General features: G+C 38.9%; 1 protein-coding gene across 1 annotated transcript; it reads left to right on the top strand.

The window, feature by feature from the left end:
- The first annotated feature begins 2,606 nt into the window (after window positions 1–2,606).
- Window positions 2,607–3,383, top strand: LOC141719427 (uncharacterized). Its single transcript, XM_074521804.1, has 3 exons — window positions 2,607–2,754; window positions 2,869–3,091; window positions 3,164–3,383. Exons 1-3 carry the CDS (start codon window positions 2,607–2,609, stop codon window positions 3,381–3,383), a joined length of 591 nt encoding a protein of 196 aa, XP_074377905.1.
- The last annotated feature ends 22,468 nt before the right edge of the window (window positions 3,384–25,851 follow it).

The raw sequence follows: 25,851 nt of genomic DNA, 5'->3' as shown, positions 1-25,851 counted from the left end.
CCAATTGAGTAAAAAAAATGTTTTGTGTAAAGAAATATCCAGATGATTGAACTGTTTTCTCAAAAATGATTTGATTTCATAAATGAAGAAAGGTTTTGATGAGAAGATCTGTTTTGAAAAGTATTGTTTTGATAAAGGAAGGTCTTATGAAAGTTTTGAGACATGAGATGTTTTTATATAGTACTGGTGGTACAATGACTACCTTGGAATGAGCTTGATCTTAAAACCTCTTTTAAGAACCTTGAAATCTTATCCCTTATCTCATTCTATTAAATAATTTAACCTTTTCGTTTAATTTAGTTACTTGCTGAGCTTTTGTAGCTCACTTTGTTATTTATCTAACCATGACAGTTAAGCATGAGGAATATGGCTAGGCTTAGGCACGGCTGTTAAGAATATCTATAGTGGTCCTCACCGTACTGTTAGAATCTCTATACCAGCTCAGGTAGGGGACACGTATAAATAATAGTTGGGAGTAAGCTTTGTTGAATTAGATCGTTGTTATCAGTACCTTTGGGTTGTTTTGTGTAATTCCAAACCGGAGTTATGATTTTGGCTATTTATTAAGGTTTGTAATAATTTTATATTGACCGTTAGTAGTTGTAACTTATTTCATACCATAACCTGTTCGAGATCCTTGTGGTGTAAAGGGGGTTATATATTTAATTGCGAAAATGTGGTTAATCGTGAAAAGTGACTCCCCAATCTAGACCCCGGATTGGGAGGGCATCACAGGTTGGTATCAGAGCTACAGGTTTTGGTCCCTGAAACAAGTTAAAACTATTTTAGGGAGACCCCTAAGTTAAGTGCGCATTTCCAACTCATATAGAGTTTAGTTGAGACTATCGGATATATTCTTGATTAGGTAAGTTTACAAGTTTAGGGTGTAATTGGGTAATCTCGATAACGTTTGGATGAGGATTCGCCGATTAGTTACGCGATGACCGGGACTTATAAAGTCTCTAGGCGGAAAAGATGCATGTCGAATGTATTGATAACAAGTCTGGACCGCCAGTGATCCGATGAAGTTTATGTTGGGGTTATGCAGGTGGGTGAAATTATGACATGTAGTTATTTTATCTTGGTATTAATAAGATGGGAAAGACTTGGATGGATGATGAGTCAATAGGATTACCTTAGTTGGTTAAGATTTACTATATTTATGGCAGTAGTTGGTTTGCAGCTGGTGGTACTTAAGGGGATATATTCCCAAAATTCTTTCCCTTGTTTGATCAGGTAGCTATGTTATCATTTTTCCTTATCTTTCATTTCGATCTTAATCTTGAAACCTTGACTATCATTTTATTCGTATGTGTATTTCTTTCTCATAATATTATTGCACCTTATTGTTCCCTTCCTACATGTTTACATATTGTTTTGAATAATACTTGTGCTTCACAATGACCCCCTGAACTCTTACCCTACGATCTCAACTATGACGAGCAACTTATGTAGCAATAAGGCTGCATGTGCTAATCATTTTAAATGATGGATGCTAAAAAGTTTATGAGAGATTATGTTGTGATATATTGCCATGCTAGCATCTTGCTTAATAAGTTGATTGTCTATTCATTAGAAGAAGATGTCAACTACACCAACCAACCCAGATGAGGCTAACCAGACCCAAAGTCAGAATCAAGAGAATCCTACAATGACTCGGATTCTCCACCTTCTTCTGCTGCAAACCACTGCTTTACACCAGCAGCCTCAAGCTCCTCAAGTCGGAAGCTTTAAAGCCTTCTAGTCCCTTCATCCACCAGAATTTACGGGAACAACAGATCCAATTAAGGCAAAGTCTTGGATAAAAGAGATAGTAAAAGCCTTTGATTTGGCAGAGGTTGGTTAAAATAAGAAAACTGAATATGCAAGTTTTTATCTGAAAGATGAGCAAAATTTTTGGTGGGAGTCCACCAAGGCTTTAGAAGAAGATGGTGTAATCACGTGGCAAAGGTTTACTAAACTATTTCTGGAAAAGTATCTACCTCAATATTTACAGGAACAATTGGAAGTCTCGTTCTAAGAACTGAAGCAAGAAGGTATGACTGTAGCAGAGTACGAGGCAAAATTTTCAGAACTGGCAAGGTTTGTGCCAGAATATGTGAATACGGAATGTAAGAAGGAAAAACGATTCCAACAAGGACTTAGATCATGGATACGTAGACAGGTGGCAGTTCTCGAACTCCAGACATATGCTGTAGTGGTTCAGAAGGCTATGATTACAGAAGGTGAAAGTGAAATGTCAAAGAGGGAGAATGATAACAAGAAAAGAAAATTTCAGGGCTCTGAAGAAAGTCAAGGACAAGGAAGTAAAGTCAAAGGGAAAGTTTAAGAAGGGTTCTGATAACCCGACAAATAAAGGATTCCAAGGGTTCAAACCAGGAAATGTTGGATGGGGTAACCGTTTCTCCACTCAGAATCAGCAACAGAAAGGCAATTGACCCCCCGCCCCAGAATGTAAGACGTGTGGGAAGAAGCATTCTGGAATCTGTAACAAGCCTAACATCACATGCTTCAAGTGTAATAAGAAGGGCCATTATTCTTCAGAATGCACCAGTTTTTCGGACAGGAAAGGAGTGACATGTTTTAAGTGTGGCAAGTTGGGATATATGGCTAGAGATTGTAAGGAACCTGTTCAACAAGCAAATGTTCTCAGGATAACTGGACCACCACCACCAGCACTTCAAGTGCAACCAAGGGCTCGAACTTTTAACATGACGATGAAGGATGTTGTTCAGGACTCAGATGTGATCGCAGGTATGCTTATCGTGAACTCTTTAGATGAAAAAGTTTTAGTGGATTCAGGAGCTACCAAGTCTTTTATATCCAAGAATTTTGTTGATAAATTGAATTGTGTTACTCAACCTTTAGGGCCCAACTTGGTTATAGAAGTGGCTAATCAGGACAAAGTCTCTGTCGATAGAATTTGTCCTAGTTACGACATAGAGATAGGAGGTCGTCATTTCTTCACAAACTTGATACCTTTCAAACTAGGAGAATTTGACATCATCCTAGGAATGGATTGGCTAGCAGACCATGATGCTCAGAATGAGTGTAAAAGAAAGAAAGTGAGGTTGAAGTCCAAGGACGATAAGTAAGTCATCTTTTGAGGGTGGAAATAAGAGAATAAGTTGATGACGATGATTCAAGCAAAATGATTATTAAGACAAGGATGCAAGCCCTATTTAGCACATGTAGTGGATTCTAGTAAAGAACCACCTGAGGTAGAGGAAATTCTGATTGTTAATGAGTTTCCTGATGTTTTCCCAGACGAATTAATAGGATTGCCACCAGATCGAGAGAAAGAATTTACGATTGATTTGGCACCCGGCACTGAACCAGTATCGAAAGCTCCTTATCGGATGGTGTTATGGATTAAAAACTAAGATATATGATTGTTGTATTTATTACTAAGGAACGTGAGCTTCGAGGCTCGATTTGACTGCTCTTGTATTTCGTGACTCAATCTGCCTTAACAAGATGCCTACGTACCTTGCTGATTGCCAAGGATCAAGTCAAAAAACATAGTTCTGATATGTGGGGTGAGGCCCCTTATATAGATTTTGGAAGTCCTTGAATTGGACTTGGTATAGGAGACTTAGTGGTCAAGTCTCTGAATTAGAATGAAATTTAGAATCCTAGGAAGTAGGAAGCTGGTTCCTTATCCTATGAGGTTCCTTGGAGGCCAATCTACAAGGATTTATATCCCCGCTAGGACTTATCTTAATAGTTATTTTTCTCCCTTATTAATTAATTATGAAATTAATTAATAATCAGGGTTTTGGGTCTTCTTTGTTCCATCAGGCCTGATCTGGTCCATCAGGCCTAATCAACGTGTTAACCTTTTTGGTCTGAATATCATACATCTTCTTATTGGGCCTTGCAGCCCAATTCATATGTAATTAATACAACATTAGCTACGTAATCATGATTTATTTATTCCCTATCATTTGCCCCCCAACTTTTGGGAAATATTGACTAGGTTTCACAGAAGTTAAGTTCATTCGTTCCCTTACAGGGTATCGTTTTTGAGTAAAGTGTGGAGCGACCTACACATTTACAACGATTTTCTTTTATTCCTTTTATTCTGGAATTATCTTAATTTTCAGGATTTTTTCCCTTAATTCTCGGATTTTCCTTAATTTTCAGGAATTTTTCCCTTAATTCTGGGATTTTTCCTTAATTTCCAGGAATTTTCCCTTAATTCTGGGATTTTTCCTTATTTTCTGAAAATATTAACATTTTACAGAAAATATTTTAAGGAATTTCCTTATTTTTCTGTAATTTTTCTGTAATTTTCCAGGAATTTTTCTTCTTTTTCTTCCCCCTTTTTCCTCTTCTTCTTTTTTTTTCCTTTTTTTTAATACATATTTCGACCAGGAATCCCATTCGACGAGGATCCTGGTCGAATTATCCTTCATTCAGCCCTGATCGACGGTATTTCGAGGAGGGCACTTTCGATTAGGAATCCTGGTCGAATTTCGGCCAGGATTTTCTCCTATATTTATTTATTTTATTTTTTTTCCAGTAGAAATCTTCGACCAGGATTTTTCTTCCCTTTCGGTCAGGATTCTCTGTTTTTGACCGAATTAGCCTTCTCTCGGTTGCCCAGGTCGACAGGATTTTGACCTCAACGATTTCGATCAGAATTCCTTTGTGTTTCCTGATCGAATGGATCTCAATTTTGGTCGAATTAAGGCCGTTTTTCAGCCCTGATCGACAGGATTTCGACCTCAGGAGCTTCGATCAGGATTTCATTATATTTCCTGGTCGAATGGGTCTTGAATAGATTAATTTTTTGCATATATTTTTGTAATTTGGATTTGGGCCCCTAAATCTGGGCTGGATTCTTTTGGGCCAACCCCTTTTTTGGGCCTGTTTTTAGCAGCCTTCTTTTTTTTGGGCTTCAATAGAAAAATTTTGGGGCCATTTTTCTAGGTCCATCTAGGTTTTGCAATTGGCCCATTGTTTTTAACTGGGCTCCTTTTCCACCCTTTTTTCCTTAAAAATCATTTGGGCCTCAAACAGGGCTTTTTGTTTTGGGCCTTGGGTTTTTTTTCAACTAATTGGCCCCTTTGCTGGGCTGTTTTTGTTGGGCTGATCTTTGGGGCCCATTGCTTTTATTAATCCTGGGCCTGAACACTTGGCTTTTCTGAGCTGGGCTTTTTTGTACCTAATGCCCAAAAATTCTTGGGCTGAGCTTCCATTTTCTAAGCCAAATTTCCAGAATCTTCTGGAATTTTGAGGGTTTTATTGAATTTTTCCAAAACTTTCTGGATTTTTCTAGAAAATTTCCAAAATTCTTCCAACATTCTGTAGTGCATTCCAGAATGTTCCTGAACTTGGGCCCAAATGGGCTTTTCTAGGCCCATTTTCCCTTTTTTCCTCCTATATAAAGGTGGGAGGAGTGTGTTTTCATTCACACTCACCACTCTCCACTTCACATTTCTCTTCTATCCTCACAACTCTCTACTCCTTTCTTAGTTTTCCAGCCTCCCCTCCTTTCAAGGTTTCCAGATTTTTCCCAGCTTCACTAATGGCTGACAGGAATTCTGAGAGGGCGGCCAAGATAGCCTCGGCTTCAAAACGAGGTAAGGATATCGAAATCCGTTCTTCATACATGTCTTTAATCGATATGATTAACACTAGGGGGGATGAATATCCCTCTACAGCACATCTCGATTCTTTTAATCATTGTAACACTTGGCACAACATTGATTTTGATAAAATAAATGCACGTTATAACGTCCTTCCTCCTTTTAGATTAGTTCCAGTTTCTGGTGGTGACCGTACTTGCCACTGGAAACCCGACAATCTTTTTATTTACACAGATGCCCTCGATGCTGGGCTTAGGTTCCCTTTTCATCCCTTTATTTCTCATCTTTTAGCCGATTTACAAATCAACCCATGTCAGCTTCCTCCAAACGCTTGGAGGAACATTTTATGTTTTATGGTTTGCTCCTTAGGGAAGGTTTTCCCCTTTCTGTAATTGTTTTTAAGAAGATTTTTCAATGTTACAATAGCGTTTCTGGTAATTGTGGTTGGGTCTATGTCAAACAAAGACCCAAATGTAAGCATATCTTTAACGGCGCCTCCATTCCTGATAATAACCAAAACTGGAGGAATAGTTTCATCGGGTTACGTTGGGAGAATGGCGATTGGGGCACACTATTCAGATCTTCCTTCGGGAAGGTTAGTGATGGTAGCCTCAAATCCATTCACTTAACTCCCGAGGAAACTAATATTTATAATAAGCTAACTCGGGATGACGGCACTACTACCAGCTGGACTCTCTTAGAGGAATTCTCCCTCATTCATGTGGGACTATCCTCTATTTCTCAATAGGGTATTTTTCTTCACTTCTCAATTTTATTTCATTTCATGCATTATTGACACCACTTATTTTATTTTTTATCTTGTCTTGCAGCTGCCAAGGAGATCAATGAGGAGAACGTCCCCTTGTTGAGGAAACTGCTAGAATGAAGAAAGCTCACCTTGCAGGCCTGGACACTCGAGGAAAGGCCACGAAGCCTATCTTCTTGAGGAAACATAAGGAGCCCATGGGGGAGGCTTTAGCTGAGGGAGCTGAGGGCCACAGTGCTCCTATTACTGTTGTTGCTCCTGCTGCTGCTGCTACAGGCGCCTTCCAGCCTCTCTGGGGATTCCGCCAAGGAGATACCGTGGTTGGATCCATGAAGCATGCTTGGGATTGGTCCTACCATGGTGTGACTCCCAAGGATTTTACTGATGTGGTGGCCACCCTTGATCTTGAGAGGATAAGGCTCATGGGAGCTCAGTCTCTGGCTTCGGTATGCCTCCCCCCATTTTGTTTTTGAACTTATCTTTCTTACTTGTAGCATTTTCCTTCCTTACACTTTGTTAATTGTTTTATTTCAATCCAACGCCTATTTTCAAGGCGCCGTGAGGCAAGCCGAGTCATAGAAGTGGGCTTCTGACAAGGCCGACAATGCCCTCAAGAGGCAGCAGAAGAAGTATGTTGCTCTAGTGAAGAAGTTCAAGCGTAAGGAGGAAGAACTCAGAGAATCTAACGCCGAGCTGGTGGTGCTTCGGGCAGAGAAGGATAAAGCTATAGATAACTACCTGGACTCGGAGGAGTTTGCCCAGTCCATGAGGATAAGGGATGACTCACTCTTCCCTGGGTTTTTTAGGACTGGTTGGGACACGGCCCTTGGGACCGTGAACGAGGCTTGTCCTGATATTAACCCGGCGGACTATGTCTGCCCTGATGACGAGGCTTTGCTACAGAGGTTTCGTACTCGAGTAGTTATCTCGGATCACGTCCCTCAGGACCCGCTTCTTCCTCCTCCCGAGTCTTCTTCCAGGCATGTTGAGGACGATAACTCTTCCTCCTCCTCCGAGATGACAGAGACATCTAGCGAGAGCGGAGGGGATGACAATATGGATGCCGGGGGCACCTCAGCTCCTTAAAGCTTTTCCAGCCCTGTGTGGCTTGTTTACTTCATCTTATTTTTGAGAATTTATCAAACTCTTGTAATATTTATTTGATCTACTTTATTTATCAGATTTTATGCTTGCATTTCACGCATTTGGTTTTACTTGCCTTGCATTCAAACATATTTCGAAAACTTTATGAATTTTCGTAAATTGTTTGGGATCCATCCCTTACATGAGTCTTTAATAAACCTCAAAATAAAACTAGAACATATAAATCCTAAGAAAGCAAAGCTTCAAGGTGCTTTTCAACCTACTTGTCATCTTGACAAGTGAGAATCGTATTGAGTTGCCCTACACATAGTAAACCTTCAGGTTTTGTGCATGCCAAGTTCTTGGGACTTTAAAAACCATCCATAGTCTCCAGCTTGTAGGTTCCTCTACCTTGAACACTCTTGACTTTGTATGGCCCTTCCCAATTCGGGGCAAGCTTCCCTTTCTGTCCTACACCAGAAGCTTGTATCTTCCTCAAGACTAGGTCACCTTGTTTGAAAAACCTTTCTTTAACCCTTAGGTTGTAGTAAAATGAAGCCTTTTTCTGATATTCTACTATCTTCGCATGTGCCTTATCTCGCACTTCATCAATTAAATCCAGAGTAACCTTTGTCCTTCATTATTTTCCTTAGCATTGAAAGCTTGAATCATGGAAGAGGAATGTGATATCTCCACGAGAACAACTGCTTCTAACCCATATGCTAACATGAAGGGAGTTGCTCCAGTCGTGACTCTACATGTAGTCCTATAGGCCCATAATATTGGAAGCATTTCATCCACCCAATTATTCCTCAATCTCTCGATCCTCTTCTTTAGTCCATCAAGGATTATTCGATTTGCTACCTCTGCTTGCCCATTGGCTTGCGGGTGAGCCACAGAAGTGAACCGTAACTCAATTTCATTTTCTTCACAGTACTTCTGGAATTCCTCGTTGTTGAATTGTGTTCCGTTGTCGGTAACTAGGATACGAGGAATTCCATACCGGCATATAATATTTTCCCACAGGAATTGTGCAACCTGCTTAGTTGTGATTTTGGCCAAGGGTTTGGCTTCAATCCACATAGTGAAATAATCAATGGCTACAATCAGGAACTTCCTTTGTGCCGTGGCCATGGGGAAAGGCCCCAGAATATCCATTCCCCATATAGCAAAGGGAATGGGCGAGTTGATAGAGGTCAGCATCTCGGGGGGTTGTGTAACAACAGGTGCATGCTTTTGACAGTGATCACACTTCTTCACATATTATTTGGCATCATCCATCATTTCCGACCAATAGAAGCCTAAACGGGTTATCTTATGAGCCAAGGCCCTGCCCCCCAAGTGTTGCCCACAAATACCTTCATGTACTTCTTCAAGAGCCAAGCGTGCCTCATCGGGCCTGAGACACCTTAAGTAAGAAACCACGAAAGATCTTTTGTACAGAATCCCATCTATCAAAGAGTACCTTAGTGCCCGAACAGCTAATTTCCATGCTTCAGTAGCATCATTTGCAACCAACCGGTTTGAATGTGGGCCTTAATGGGATCTATCCATGACGTCCCCGGGCCTACAGGAGCTACAAGCTTAACATCGATGCTCCGTGTCTTCAAAACGCGGAAGTACACACTTCCTGAACTTTCTTCTATCTCGGATGAAGCAAACTTTGATAATGCATCTGCCTTAGCATTTTCCTCCCTTGGAATGTGCTCAACATGGCATTCATTGAATTGGGTCATCACAACCCTTACTACACGGACATACTTAGCCATCGTATCATCCCTTGCCTCAAATTCTCCCTTTACCTGGGATATGACCAGCTTCGAGTCTCCACGGACTTTTAAGTTTTTGACTCTAAGTGTCCCTGCTAGGCCGAGGCCAGCTATCAGGGCTTTATATTCTGTCTCATTGTTTGTGGTTGGGAAGTCTAATTTCATGGCATACTCAATCAAGAACCCATTAGGGCTTTGTAAAACCAATCCTGCTCCACTTGAGTTTCTTTTTGATGCTCCATCAAAATAGAGAACCCAATATTCTTTCTCCTTATCATCCTTCTCTTTGTTCCCATTATCAACTTCCTTGTCTTGAGGTATGGTATCTTCCTGCCCCCCGACTTCTTGGTTGGCTATGGTACATTCCACCACGAAGTCAGCCAATGCCTGGGCTTTTATTGCCGTCCGTGGCTTGTACTTAATGTCGAACTCTCCCAGCTCTATTGCCTACTTGATCAACCTCCCACTAGCCTTGGGACTATGAATGATATTTCTCAGGGGCTGATTTGTTAGCACCTCAATTTGATGAGCCTGACAGTAGGGACGTAACTTTCTTGAATCCATCACCAAGGCTAGAACAAATTTCTCAATAGTTGAATAATTCAACTCAGCACCATGCAGAATTTTGCTGACATAGTATACGGGTTTCTGGATTTTCAATTCCTCCTTAACCAATACAGCGCTCAAGGCACTTTCTAAAATGGCTAAGTACAAGAATAAAACTTCATTCAAAGCTGGCTTGGCCAATAACGGGGCCTGGGCCATATATTTCTTTAATTCTTCGAATGCCTTCTGGTTTTCCTCTTTCCATACAAAGTCCTTAATGTTCTTTAGTGACTTGAAGAATGACAAGTACTTGTCTCCTGACTTGGAGATGAATTGTCCCAGCGCAACAACCCTTCCTGTGAGCTTCTGAACATCCTTGACAGTTTTTGGTGGTTCCATATCCAAGATTGCCTTTATTTTATCGGGGTTAGCCTCGATCCCTCTCTTGGAGACCATCAATCCCAAAAAATTTCCAGATCCTACTCCGAAAGTACACTTTGTAGGATTTAACATCATCTTGTGATACCTCAGGACCTCAAAAGCTTCCCTCAAATGGGTTATATGATCAGTCTTTACTAGACTCTTGACTAACATGTCATCAACATAGACTTCCATAGTCTTACCAATAAGATCCTTAAAATTTTTATTTACCAACCTTTGATAGGTGGCTCCTGCATTCTTAAGACCAAATATCATAACAAGATAACAATAAACACCAAAGTCAGTGATGAATGATACCTTTGGAATGTCATCCTTTTGCATCTTAATCTGATTGTATCCGCTAAATTCATCCATGAAGCTTAGCATCTCATGCCCAGCAGTGGCATCAATCAAAGTATCAATTCTTGGCAACGGAAAACAGTCTTTAGGGCATGCATCATTCAGATCAGTGCAGTCTATACACATCCTCCACTTTCCATTGGCTTTTTTCACCATTACAGGGTTTGATAACCATTCCGGAAATTGAATCTCCTCAATGAAACCAGCCTCTAAGAGCTTCTCTACTTCCTGTTTTATAGCCTCTTGTCTTTCCGGGGCAAAGTTTCTTTTCTTTTCTTTCACTGTCTTCCGGTTTGGGTCCACGTTAAACTTGTGAGTAATCAGCTCCGGGTCTATGCCTGGCATATCAGGTGCTGACCATGCAAATACATCACTATTTTCTTGCAAAAATCTCATCAACTTCCCTCTAAGGGGCTCCTCAAGTGTGGCTCCAATGAAAGTCATCCTCTCAGGATTCTCGGGGGCTAAAGAAATCAAAACCAAGTCTTCTGCTGGCTTTCCTCTTTTCTCATCATTCTCTCGGATATCCATATCTTCAATAGGAAGAACCTGCCCCCCAACTCCATATGCCCTCAAGGAGGCTACATAACAGCTTCTAGCCATTTTTTGATCTCCTCTCTCTTCTCCAATCCCATTCCGGGTGGGAAACTTCATAACTGAATGGTAGGAAGAAGGGACTGCCTTGAAGGCATGTATCCATGTTCTCCCCATGATAGCATTATAAGTTGAACTGGCCTTTACCACCACAAAGTCCAACATCTGCGTTGCTTGCCTTGGTTCCTGACCTATGGTGGTTGGAAACTTGATTATTCCTTCCACGGGACATTCTACTCCCGTAAATCCATATATCGGCATGTCGGTTGGGGTCAATTGGGAGTCGTTATATCCCATCCTTAGAAAGGCGTCATGGAGCAAGATATCCACTGAAGCACCATTATCCACAAGGACCCTCTTGACCGGGCTATTTCCTATTATTGGTGTTATGACCAGCGGGTCGTCATGAGGAAATTTCACACCCTCTAGGTCAGAATCATCAAAAGCCAATGTTACTTCTGTTCTGGCCCTCTTTGGGGCTTCTCCAACAATATGCATAACCTCTCTAGTATATGCTTTTCTGGAGTTTCTGATAATCCAGAAGCAGTTGGTCCTCCAAAGATTGTGTTTATCACAGGCCCTCGAGGTCGCGGCCCTCCATAAATTGTGTTTATAACCGGTCCTTTAGGCTGGGGATTCCACCCCTGATCGTCTTGGTCCCTCCTACGATCTTCAAAGTTCTTCCTTCCATTGTTATTCTTATCCCCTCCTTCTCCAGTGTCTTTGTTCAATCTTCCTTTTCGAATGAGGAACTCTATTTCATCTTTCAGCTGTCTACACTCATCGGTGTCATGACCAACATCTTTGTGAAATCTGCAATACTTGCTCTTATCTAGCTTGGCAGGATCAGCCTTCAAGGGCTTAGGCCAACGAATATCTCGATCTTTTTCGATTTCCATCAGGATCTAGCTTCTAGGAGCATTCAGCTTAGCGTATTCAGTGAACTTTTGCCCAGGTCCTCCCTTCTTGGGGTTTGAATCAGGGTTTTGCTCGGTTCTAGGATACTTGTCCTTAGCGATATACTCCAGATCATTTTTCCACTTCTTGCCTCCAGTGGGCTCATTACTCATTACGGTCTTCCTCATGCTTTCTTCGACCTTGATATACTTCCCTGCCCTATCCTGGAGCTGCAACATGCTTTCAGGGGATGTTTGGCCAAGGACATCTTAAAAAACACATCCCTAGTTCCTTGTTGCAGTGCTATCATGGTTACCTTATCATCAAGGTCTGGGACTTTTAAAGCTTCCTTTGTGAAACGATTCAGATAGTCTCTCAAGGATTCCTTTGTTCCCTGCACAATGCTCATAAGAGATGCTGAACTTTTCTCAAGAACTCTCCCGCTGATGAATTGCTTAATAAAAGCCTGACTTAATTCTCTGAACGACCCAATAGAGTTTGGGGGCAAGCGACTATACCACCTTTGAGCCATACCCGACAGAGTTTGAGGAAAGGCCCGACACTTAATAGCATCATTCACGGGCTGCAACAGCAGTGCATTAGAGAATGTTCTAACATGATTAGCGGGATCACCCGTGCCATCATAAGCTTTGATAGTTGGCATCTTGAATTTCCTTGAGATATGGGCATTCATTATTTCTTCAGTGAAGGGCGGAGTAGGATCATCAGGATCTCCAAGGGGAAGAAGATTGCTTGGATCAGCCCTTGGGACAACAGCCCTTCTCTATACTGGACCATCCAGGTCTATGACAGGAGGAGGATTTCTCCCCCTAGGAGGTACTGGGGGTCTGGTGGTCTGGTGCGCCTCCAAGTCGCGCCTCAGCCTTTGAATCTCAGCCTCATGAGCCCTGATCCTTTCCTGCACTTCTTGGGGATTCGTCCCTTGGGTGCTTTGAGGACATTGGCTTCCATCAGCCATCGGCTCTTTGCCAGCACGTCTCCTTCTTGGGGCTACTTCATCATCCGAAGATTCGGAGTCTCTCTCAGTGTAAGGACCAGAAAATTCCTGATCCTCAGGGATAGGAGCCAAACCTCGTATGTAGGGGGCGATCGCCCTCGTGCTTCTATCCGTCCAGCATGTCCACTTCCTCCAACCTCAGGGTAAAGGGGCATCCCATAAGGGGGGGTTATTGGTCACAATAGTTGAATACTCGTACCCAATGGGTCGAGAGTTCACAGGTGCATGTAGTTGTTGAACTTGGGGATTCGTAACTTGAATAGTCGGGGGAATCGTCCCTTGTGGCTGAGGTTGAGTTGCCCCTATCTGGGCTTCCCCTTGGTTAGGTGCATAAGTTGAGTGAGGAGGTATCTCCACGGTTGACGAAATCACCTGGGTTGTCCCCGATGGTGTTCCTTCCTCCAGAGCTCTAATTGTTCTCCGTGTTCTCGCCATGGTTGTTGTTGTGCTTTCCCACAGACGGTGCCAAATGTTATGGATTAAAAACTAAGATATATGATTGCTGTATTTATTACTAAGGAACGTGAGTTTCGAGGCTCGATTTGACTGCTCTTATGTTTTGTGACTCAATCTGCCTTAACAAGATGCCTACGTACCTTGCTGATTGCCAATGATCAAGTCAAAAAACGTAGTTCTGATCTGTGGGGTGAGGCCCCTTATATAGATGTTGGAAGTCCTTGAATTGAACTTGGTATAGGAGACTTAGTGGTCAAGTCTCTGAATTAGAATGGACTTTGGAGTCCTAGGAAGTAGGAAGCTGGTTCCTTATCCTATGAGGTTCCTTGGAGGCCAATCTACAAGGATTTATATCCCCACTAGGACTTATTTTAATAGCTGTTTTTCTCCTTTATTAATTAATTATGAAATTAATTAATATTCAGGTTTTTGGGCATTCTTTGTTCCATCAGGCCTGATCTGGTCCATCAGACCTGATCAACGTGTTAACCTTTTTGGTCTGAATATCATACATCTTCTTATTGGGCCTTGCAGCCCAATTCATATGTAATTAATGCAACATTAACTATGTAATCATGATTTATTTATTCCCTATCATATGGCACCTGTAAAAATGAAAGAGTTAGCTACGGAATTGCCGGAATTATTGGACAAAGGGGTTATTCGACCAAGCGTATCCCCATGGGGCGCACCGGTTTTATTCGTCAAGAAAAAGGATGGATGCATGAGGCTGTGTATTGACTATCGTTAACTTAATAAGCTGACCATTCAAAATAAATATCCATTGCCATGGATCGACGATTTGTTCGACCAATTAAAGGGAGCGACATATTTCTCTAAGATTGACCTAAGATCGGGTTATCACCAGTTGAAGATCAAAGCGGAAGATATACCTAAAACGGTGTTTCATACGAGATATGGGCATTATGAATTTTTAGTGATGGCTTTTGGGCTGACCAATGCACCTGGCACATTCATGGATTTGATGAATAGAGTTTTCAAGAAATATTTGGATAAGATCATATTTATCGATGATATTTTGATTTATTCTAAAACGGAAGCTGAATATGCTGAGCATTTGAGGATAGCTTTGGGAATTTTAAGGAAAGAGAAGTTATATGTTAAATTCTCTACGTGCGAGTTTTGGATAAAGGAAGTTCAATTTTTTAGGCACGTGGTAAGCAGTAAAGGCATCAAAGTGGATCCCGTAAAGATCAAAGCAGTAATGAATTGGGAAAGGCCTAGGACGCCAACAGAAGTTAGAAGTTTTCTAGGACTAGCTGGCTACTATCGAAGATTTGTACAAGACTTTTCAAAGATAGCGTATCCATTGACAACGTTGACCAGAAAGAACAAAAAATTCATATGGACAGGCAAGTGTGAAGAGAGTTTCCAAGAACTGAAGAAGAGGTTAGTTTCAGCACCCGTGTTAGCTCTACCGGATGAAGGAGGTGATTTTGTGATCTATAGTGATGCGTCTCATAAAGGACTAGGATGCGTGTTAATGCAGCATAGAAAAGTGATTGTGTATGCTTCTCGGCAATTGAAGTCTCACGAGCAGAAATATCCAACTCATGACCTGGAGTTAGCAGCAATCGTATTTGCACTTAAGATTTGAAGACATTATTTGTATGGAGAAAAGTGTGAAATCTATACGGATCATAAAAGCTTGAAGTATATCTTTACCCAAAAGGAGCTGAACATGAGACAAAGACGATGGCTAGAATTGATGAAGGATTATGATTGTACGATAAATTATCATCCTGGAAAGACGAACGTCATGGCAGATGCCCTAAGTCGAAAGGAAAGATTAAATATATTAACATCATCAGAAGAGTTAATAAAGAATTTGAAAAGTTAGAAATTGAAGTGCGAATCCCTGAGCCAAAAGGTAGTGTAATATATGCAATGACATTTCAGCCTGAGTTGTTAGAAAAGATTTGACGATGTCAAGAGCAGGTGATGATTCAAGAAAGAGATAAATTGACCGGAGAAGATATAAATAGTCAAAAGGATAGTGAAGGCATATTGAGATTTTCTTCTCGTATTGGGATTACTAATGTCACAGAATTGAAGCATGAAATTTTAAACGAAGGTCACAATTCAAGGTATTCCATCTTTCCCGGGAGTACCAAAATATATAGGGATTTAAAGGAATACTTCTGGTGGCCAAATATGAAGAAAGAGATCGCATAATGGGTAAGTAAATGTTATACATGTCAAAGAGTCAAAGCAGAACATCAAAGACCAAGTGGACTGCTTCAACCATTGGAGTTTCCTGAGTGGAAATGGGAGCATATCGCTATGGATTTTGTGGTGGGACTACCTAGAAATAGAGTGAATCACGACGCTATCTGGGTAATTATTGATCGATTGACCAAATCAGCACATTTTCTACCAATCAACGAAAGATTTTTGTTAGATAAACTTATTAAGTTATATTTGAATGAGATCGTTATGCGGCATGGGGTACCGATATCTATTGTGTCGGATAGAGACCCCGGATTTAATTTAAGATTTTGGCGACAATTCCAAGAGCATTTGGGAATAAAGTTGAATATGAGTACTGCTTATCATCCACAAACAGATGGGCAAAGTGAACGAACTATCCAGACAATTGAAGACATGTTAAGAGTCTGTGCGTTAGATTTCAAAGGAAGTTGGGAGGAACATTTGCCTCTGGTGGAATTCTCTTACAACAACAGTTACCACGCAAGCATTGGCATGCCTCCATATAAAGCCCTCTATGGGAGAAAGTGCAGATATCCTGTGTTTTGGGATGAAGTTGGTGAACGTAAACTTTCGCATCCAGAATTGATTCAACAAACCAAAGAAAAGGTGGAAATGATTCGTAAAAGATTGATCGCCGCTCAAGATCGACAAAAAAAATATGCTGATCGAAACCGAAAAGATATGGAATTCGAGCCTGGAGAGAAGGCAATGCTAAAAGTGTCTCCATGGAAAGGATTGTCCAGATTCGGAAAGAAAGGAAAGCTGAATCCAAGATACATCGGACCTTTTGAGATATTAAAGAGAGTTGGAATGGTTGCATATGAGTTGGCTCTGCCGCCGCCGATGCAGCACATTCATAACGTCTTTCATGTATATATGCTTAAAAAGTACAACCCAGATTCAAGTCATGTGATAGAGTATGAACCTTTAGAGATTTAGCCAGATCTGTCTTATATTGAGCAACCGGTAGAAATACTAGACCGGAAAGAGAGGGCGCTTAGAAATAAGATAATGCCATTAGTAAAAGTTTTATGGAGGAATCCCAACATTGAGGAGGCAACGTGGGAGTTTGAAAGCGAAATTATTGATAAGTACCCTCATTTATTTACTAAGGTGTGATTCTGGGGACATAATCCTTTTAAGGGGGGAAGGATGTAATATCCAGGGATTTCGCGACTTGTTTTCTTATATATTATATGTGATTGTGCGATTTGTATAAAATAAATAAATTAAAATGTATATATGTGAGTACACAATTAAGTGACCCGTATGTGTTGATATGATTAAATTAATAAAGCAAAGATGTGACCGATAAAGATATCGGATTATTGTATATATATACCGAGAATGGAAAAGTGAAAATATTTAAGATTTAATATGGAAATTAATGGAAGTATGAAGCTTCTATTGAGGAATGTGGGATTACATGATACGTGACTTGTACGTGTGGGACAATGTGGTCGATGCATTTTTAAACGATTTTAAACATTTTATTATGTGAAAATAGGAGTATATGAGCTTTTAAATATTCCTATAAAATAATTAAAATAATATAAAATACTGAGATTTGTTATATTATCTCTAGAATACTCCTAGAGACTTTATAAAAATGATGGATGAATTTATTTTGGTGATTTGGTATATTTAAATGATTTTAGAATCATTATTTTGATTTTTGAGTAGTAACTTGTAAAATTCGTATAAAATAATCTATACGCTCAAAAATTATTTTCAAAATATGGGGAGAAAGGTAATTTAATTATATACATGTTTAAAATACAATATCAATAATTCTGAATTGTTAATCTCTAATTTTCTATTTAATAAGTATGATTTTAGAGATCTCTCTAGCATAAAATTACTTAAATATAGAAATTTGTTTAACTGAAAAATTCCTAAAATATCCCTGGCTGTGTTGAAATCAGACCAGGCCTTTTCTTCTCATTTTGTCGACCCAAACATCATCTCTCTCGCTTTTTCTCTCTCTCTCTCTCTAGACTATCTCTCTCCTCATTTTTTCTTCAATTTTTTGGCCGATTCTAAATCGGAAACCGGGGTTCTACTCCTCTTACTTTTCTAATCAATATACTATAGTGCATGTAAGTATAGTTCTATGTATATACATCAATTTCGAACCACCCATTTTGGGTCGGGTTTGGAGTTCTTGATTCATTTCGTTTCTTGCTTCGTTGCTTCTCATATACGTCGATCTGTACTTATATACATATATGGTTGTATGTATCGATCGATTTTGTGACGAACCCATTTCGGGTCGGGTTCGGATTTTCTGATTTGCTTTGATTTTTGACGAAAACGAGTGAATGATGTATGTGTATAAGCGAATCGGTGAAGTTTCGGTTGGAAACCCGATTAACGGGCACCACCGGAACTTTGCCGCCGCCGGTGATGAGCTCCGGCGAGCCGGCGGTGGATGATGATGTTAAAACTGAGTCCTATTATATTAAAAACATCGATTTTATTAATTATATTCGAGTTTTATCAATTTTTAGTTTATTATGTGATGAAATTGATGGGTATCTATTGATTATGTATTTCGTAATTATGTAATGAAAGTGTTAATGTTAAACTCGGTTTTCTGAAATTGTAACTTGAATTTTGTGAATAAAAGGTTCCAATTTGTGAGTAATGGAACCAAGTTGTATATATCAAGTCCGTTAAATTCTTGGTGATTCATTTATGGAATTGCTTAATTGAAATTGAACATGGTTGGTTTTAATCGATTAAGGTGGATGTTTGTTGTTGGTATTGTTGTTTGTGTCGACTTGAGATCGACTGGGAGCTAATAAAATAGGGGAAGTGCTGCTCAATTTTTCTGAAAATAAATGATATGATAAAATGATTTTAATATTAGAAACAAGAAATACAATTCTATATTAATTTATCTGATTATATTAAATTATTTTCGAAAATGATTTCTTTACTCAAATTGACTTGACTTAGTTGGTTTTAAGTTATATTTAGATAATCTTTAATTAATTTAATTGATCGGTTAAAAGAGTTAACAGATTAGTTTTATCGACTAGGGATCTATTAAATAGTAATTGATTTCAATTAACTTGAGTTATATTTAAATATTATTTTCTATACTTACTCTGAATTATCAAGATAAATGTTTTCTTAAAATATTTTTGGATTGTGTTCACATAAGACTAACGTGCAGGTATGTTATTTGGTAAGTGTTACTTGTATAATTATTTGAATGGGTATGTGTACGTGAAGTATATATATATATATAATACTCGTACAGGTATTTTATGTATAGCGAATGGGTAGAATAGTGTTAGACGTTCAAGATGAACGATGATTGATTATGAGGATACTGAAATAGTTTATTTATACGTGTAGATTCAAGAAGTGAGAACGCTCGCTTAGGAAAGGAAAGGCCCCTCTAGGTGACGTGATAGTTGGTCCTGTGGTCAAGAAAGGAAGCAAATAAGGCAAGTAACATTTCAACCCTTGCCTCCTATGTTGTAATTCGATGTTATGATTAAATACCTACTGTCACCCTTTTTATTAGCCTTGTATGTTGATATGGCTTGTTCCTTTTCCTTTTGAATATTATACCTTATTTCAAATGTAAATGCTTTCAAGTTGATGATAGCTTTGATTTCCTGAACAATGGTTCTTTTGGTACACCCTACCATTGCTATGTAACAAAGTTTTATGAACTTGAAATTAAGAATGATTATAAACTTGAAAGGGTCTCGATGATTTCAAAGAGATGGTAAAGATTTTTAAATGGAAAGTATTTCGAAAATGAAAGTTTTCAATACAAATGATTTTATGAATTTCCATTGATTGGAAGTGTAAGTGGTCGAGTGACGCCGGTCTACTATGAAGACCAGTGAGGGCTGGCACATAATAAAGACCAGTGAGGGCTGGAAATTGAAAGACTGAATACATGGTCTTATGGGTACCCTATTCACGTCCAGAGGGGCTGTAAAGTCCGGTATGGGGATTGTACGTGGCTGATCACCCCGTGCAGTCCAGAGCATCATACACTCCAATTGAGTAAAAAAAATGTTTTGTGTAAAGAAATATCCAGATGATTGAACTATTTTCTTGAAAATGATATGATTTCATGAATGAAGAAAGGTTTTGATGAGAAGATCTGTTTTGAAAAGTATTGTTTTAATGAAAGAAGGTCTTATGAAAGTTTTGAGACATGAGATGTTTTTATAAAGTACTGATGGTAAAATAACTACCTTGGAATGAGCTTGATCTTAAAACCTCTCTTAAGAACCTTGAAACCTTATCCCTTATCTCATTCTGTTAAATAATTTAACCTTTTTGTTTAATTTAGTTACTTGCTGAGCTTTTATAGCTCACTTTGTTATTTATCTAACCATGACAGTTAAGCATGAGGAAGATGGCCAGGCTTAGGCACGGCTGTTAAGAATATCTATAGTGGTCCTCACCGTACTGTTAGAATCTCTATACCAGCTCAGGTAGGGGACACACATAAATAATAGCTGGGAGTAAGCTTTGTTGAATTAGATCATTGTTATCAGTACCTTTGGGTTGTTTTGTGTAATTCCAAACCGGAGTTATGATTTTGGCTATTTATTAAGGTTTGTAATAATTTTATATTGACCGTTAGTAGTTGTAACTTATTTCATACCATAACCTGTTCAGAATCCTTGTGGTGTAAAGGGAGTTATATATTTAATTGCGAAAATGTGGTTAATCGTGAAAAGTGACTCCCCAATCTAGACCCCGGATTGGGAGGGCGTCACAGGTTCGTATCGTATTAGACGGATGAATGGTTTATTTATTACAAATTAAATAAGAAACAAATAGAATTAAATCAATTAGTAATAATATTAATTGATTTTTAAATACCAAAATATATAATTTTTAAAAGTTTAAAAATAATTTTTAAAAATTATTTGAATTAATTAAAAATAAGTTATATTTATTTAAACTATTTATAAATAAAATTAATTGATTAAATGAATTAATCAATTAATTAAACTCATAAATAATTAACTAAAATAAATTATAAATAATTAAATTAAATTAAATTTTGAAATAATAAAAGAAAATAATTTTAGGAATTTAAAATAATTGAGAAAATAATTTTTAGCATTAAAAATAATAAGCAAATGATTTTTGAACATAAATAAATGATTTTTAAAAATAGAAAATGGATTTTTGATTTATTTAAAAAACTGAAAATCTAGAAATAGAAATTGAATTAGGGGTTAGGGTTTAGGTGGATCGAACCCGGGTTTTTAATAAGAAAAACGGGTCGGGTGGGTCACGAAGAACAGCCGCCGAAGACCCGCCGTTTTCTGGGAATTCCCCAAAATCCGGTAGAATCCCGCCGGCGTTCAAACTCCCGGCCACTCCGATTCGTTCTCAAAACAACACGATTTTAGCGGGGTTTTAACTTGTTTTCGTTCCAAATCATCACATCAAGTTGTTCCTGACATCAACCCCCATAAACAACAAACAGAGCTCCGATTCCGGCAAGAACCGAGCTTATACCGGCGACCTCGATGAACAATTCGGCGAACAACTAATCCGACCCGTTCTTGCACCAAAATTAATGAATTATATATCAATTTAAAGCTCTAATCAACGACAATCTGTTCCAGCAATCACAACAAACAGAAATCACACGTATAATCCAAAATTTCAAATTAAAAACCAAGCACAACAACAACTTTGAGTTTTAACAAAACGGGACCAAAATTCACAAACCTATTACTAAATCAATCCTTGAAACCTCAGGAACAACAATCAATCATTCAAAACATCAAACAATCAATCGTTAATTCAGAAATTCAAAAGTTAAAGATGAAGGACTATTATTTCGATTTTACAAAATACTCAATTTCAAATCAAGATAATTATACCATAAGATTGGTCGTGAATCAAGCTTCAAATCGACTACTCGAGTGTCCGATTTGGTTTGCTAAATCGATCAAAAACAGTGATTGAAGTTGAAGAAAGAAATTTCACCCCAAGGACTTGTTCTTGGCTTTCTTATTTACTGAATTTTTTTAATAAAAATAATAAAATAATAAAATCTGTTGCTATTTATACTTTTACAGAAATTAATACTCCAAAATAAAGTAAGGGTGTTTTTATTCCCATAATTAAAATAATTAATCCCCAAAATAATAATTACGGGGAATAGTTTTAAAAGCGATAAAATATAAAATTTGTATCAAAATTTCCTAAAAATTACGAATAATGTAAAAATACGAGATATTTGAAACACGAATAATTCTCTAAAAATAAAAACATGAATTTTGTGGGTTTTGACATCCCGGTGGGGTCCCGGTCTGTTGGTTTTGAAATACAGAAACGATCCCTAAATTACCAGAAAATCCCAAAAATACCTAAAATACATTCAAACGCGCATAAAATGAAATAAAACGAGTACCTTGATAAAGACGCTAATAAACACACGTCCCGATTGTAGATCGATTCATATAATTACAGTTTAAACACATATTAATCAATCGAAAAAATTTATGGTCCGCACAGGAACACAAATAACAGTCACAACATTTAATATCATGGAAATAAACATTTTAACTTATATAAACATATAATATATATTCATTTAACACAAAAATATTCATATAATTTTTCCAGATATTACATCTTTCCCCCTTAACAGGATTCTGTCCTCAGAATCAGCCTAGGAAAACAAGCGAGGATACTTGGTTTGCATTTCGCTTTCCAACTCCCAGGTCGACCCTTCAACCTTGGGATTCCTCCACAAGACTCGCACTAAAGACACATACTTATTTATAAGCACTCTCTCTTTCTTATCTAAAATCTGCACCGGTTGCTCTACAAAAGACAAATCTGGCTGAATCTCGATTTGTTGGATATATTTGAGATGTCATGTCTAATATGTTTCATGTTTAGTTTTCAGATCTTTTTATGGATAAAAAACTAATATATATAATTGTTGTATTTATTACTAAGGTACGGGAGATCAAGGCCTTTAATGGCTGCTCTCGTGTTTCGTAGCTTAACTCTGCCTTTACGAGATGCCTACATATCTCTGTGAATTAGAGAATCAAGCCAAAAAATGTAGTTCTGATTTGTGGGGTGAGACCCCTTATATAGATGTGGGAGTCCTTGAATTGGACTTGGTATAGGAGACTTGGTGGTCAAGTCTCTGAATTAGGATAGACTTAGAAGTCCTAGGGAGTAGGAAGCTGATTCCTTATCCCATGAGGTTCCTTGGAGGCCAATCTACAAGGATTTATATCCCCACTAGGACTTATCTTAATAGTTGTTTTTCTCCCTTATTTATTAATTACGAAATTAATAAATAATCAGGGTTTTGGGCCTTCTTTGTTCCATCAGGCCTGATCAACATGTTAACCTTTCTGGTCTGAATGTCATACATCTTCTTATTGGGCCTTGCAGCCCAAACTGTAATATTTAATTATGTAATCAGGATTTATTTATCCCTATCATTTGCCCCCCAACTTTTGGGAAACCGTATAAGATTTCGCGACAGTTAAGTTCATTTATTCCCTTACAGGGTTTCGTTTTTTGTGTAAAGTGTGGAGCAACCTACACGTTTACAATGATTTTTCCTTTTATTCAGGAATTATCATAATTTCCAGGAATTTTTCCCTTAATTCCAGGATTTTTCCCTAATTCTCTGGATTTTTCCCTAATTTTCTAGGATTTATCCTTAATTTTTTGGATTTTTCCCTAATTTTTCAGGATTTATCCTTAATTTTCTGGATTTTTCTTTAATTTCTGAAAATACCAACATCTTTCAGAAAATATTTTAAGGAATTTCCTTATTTTTCTGGAATTTTCCTCAATTTTCTGGCTTAAAATCGATCAGGATGTATACAAAATCGATCAGGATTCCTGATCGATTTCGATCAGAATCCTGATCGAACTAGCTCAGAAAGTAACACTCTGGTCGATTGGATCTTTGACCACGATCTATGCAGAATCGATCAGAACTCCTGATCGATTTCGATCAGGATTCTGATCGAACTAGCCCTCAAAGTGACATTCTAGTCGGTTGAACCTTCGACCAGGATCTGGGCAGAATCGACCAGGATTCCTGATCGATTTTGATCAGGATCCTAATCGAACTAGGTGGCTTTCTACCATTTTGATCGAATGAAATATCGATCTGGATTTGGTTTTGTGTCGATCAGGACTCTGATCGAATTCAATGGATTTCTTCCCTTTTGTTCGAATGATATATCGAATCTGGATCCTCTTTTGTGTCGATCAGGACTCTGATCAAACTTAGTGAACTTCTTTCCTTTTGTTCGAATGAGATATCTATCAGGATCCTTTTTTGTGTCGATCAGGACTCTGATCGAACTCAATGGATTTCTTCCCTTTTGTTCGAATGAGATATCGATCAGGATCCTTTTTGTGTCGATCAGGACTCTGATCGAACCATCTTAAAATTCTGGTCGATATTTGACCCTTCATTTTCCATGGGAGCTTCTAGATTATTCCTGATGCTTCTTGTAGATGGGCTTTTTTAGGTTGGGCCTGGACATGGGCCTAAAAACGCCTCATATTCCGAGCTTTTCGCTTATATAAGTGTAGTGTGAATTGAGAATCCTCACTTCACTTCACATTTCTCATACTTTCTCTCACAATTCTCTCTAGAGTTCTCCCTTTGAGAAGGCGATTTCCGGCGACCTCAGCCACCGCAACTCCACCTTTCTCAAGTTTTTCTGGGTTTCGAGCATTCAACCGAAGCATATCAATGGCGGATCGTGACTTGGCTCATTTACAGAAGATGAATGTTTCTAAGAGAGGTACAAACATTCAAATTCAATCTCCGTATACTTCCCTAATTGATATGATTAACTCTAGAGGTGATGAATATCCCTCTCTATCTGAGTTAGATTCGTATAACCATGGTAACACCTTTCATGAGGTAGATGGTAGAATCGAGTCCATGAACACCCTGTACAGACTTCCACCCCACCTTAGGATTACTCTAGCCGCCCCTGGGGATAGGACATGTAACTGGGAGGGGGATACCTTGTTTATTTATTGAGGAGCCCTGACCGCAGGTCTTAGGTTCCCATTCCATGAATTTATTCCTCGCTTACTCACTGATGTACAAATCAACCCTTGTCAACTCCCTCCTAACGCTTGGAGGAACATTATCTGTTTTATGGTCCTTTGTCTTAGAAACAATTTTCTTCTTTCCGTAGCTGTCTTTAGGAAAGTTTTCCAATTCTATAATAGCTCCATGTCAACTGGGTTGGGTTTTAATTCGTCAACGGCCCAAAATCCCCCATATCTTTGATAGTAATTCCATAGTTGAGAACAACCCCAGATGGAGGGATGAGTTCGTTAGGCTGACCTGGGCCGGGGGTGATTGGGCCACACTCTTCCGTAGGCCCTTTTGCAAAGTGTCAAATGGGAGTCCAGGTAGCATCAGGTTATCTGATGAGGAGGAGGTGGCATATCAAGCCTTAATTTCAGATGATGGGAAAACAGACACCTGGACCGTCTTAGAGGAGTTTTCCTTGAAGAAAGTTGGTCTCTCTCTCAGGCCAGTGATAAGGGTAAATTTATAACTGGATAGCTATTTTTCCTTCCCTTTAACTGTAACATTTTATCTCCTGCAATTTAATATTCCATCTTTTTCTTTCAGCTTGCGAGGCCATCAATAATGTCAACAAGCCCAAGGAAGGGGAGTCTGGCCGCCAGAAGAGGGCCAAGCTAAATAGGGACCCCAGGAGCAAGCCTAACGGTCCTACTTTCCTTAAGCCCCATGTCCCGATGGTCGAGATGGGGGACGATGTGGATCCCCCACTTAAGGCACATTCCTTCAGGCCTAACTGGGGCTTCAAGAGGAGCGATACGGTGGTTGGATCCACCAAACATGCTAAGGATTGATCGTACCATTCCATCACTCCCCACGATTTTACTGACATTGTTACAGGGAGTGATATCGAGACTATTGAGCTTCTGGGTCCTCAAGCCCAAGCTGCGGTAACTTTCTTTTTTCTTTTTTCTTTGAATTCCAACTTTATCGTATTTCAACGAACTTGTGTTAACTCATATTTCTTTGCTGAGTAACACCTACTTCCAGCGGCCCTCCATCAGGCTAGGTCCTGG

The sequence above is a fragment of the Apium graveolens genome, chromosome 4 (assembly GCF_009905375.1).
Source record: "Apium graveolens cultivar Ventura chromosome 4, ASM990537v1, whole genome shotgun sequence".
Taxonomy (NCBI): Eukaryota; Viridiplantae; Streptophyta; class Magnoliopsida; order Apiales; family Apiaceae; genus Apium; species Apium graveolens.
This window is presented reverse-complemented; position numbering and strand designations above follow the sequence as displayed.

Coding starts and splice junctions, on each gene's coding strand:
- LOC141719427 (XM_074521804.1), top strand. CDS start 2,607: ATGGCTAGAGATTGTAAGGAACCTGTTCAACAAGCAAATGTTCTCAGG. Junction 2,755..2,868: donor GGACTCAGATGTGATCGCAG/GTATGCTTATCG, acceptor CTCAACCTTTAG/GGCCCAACTTGGTTATAGAA. Junction 3,092..3,163: donor TTGAAGTCCAAGGACGATAA/GTAAGTCATCTT, acceptor ATGATTATTAAG/ACAAGGATGCAAGCCCTATT.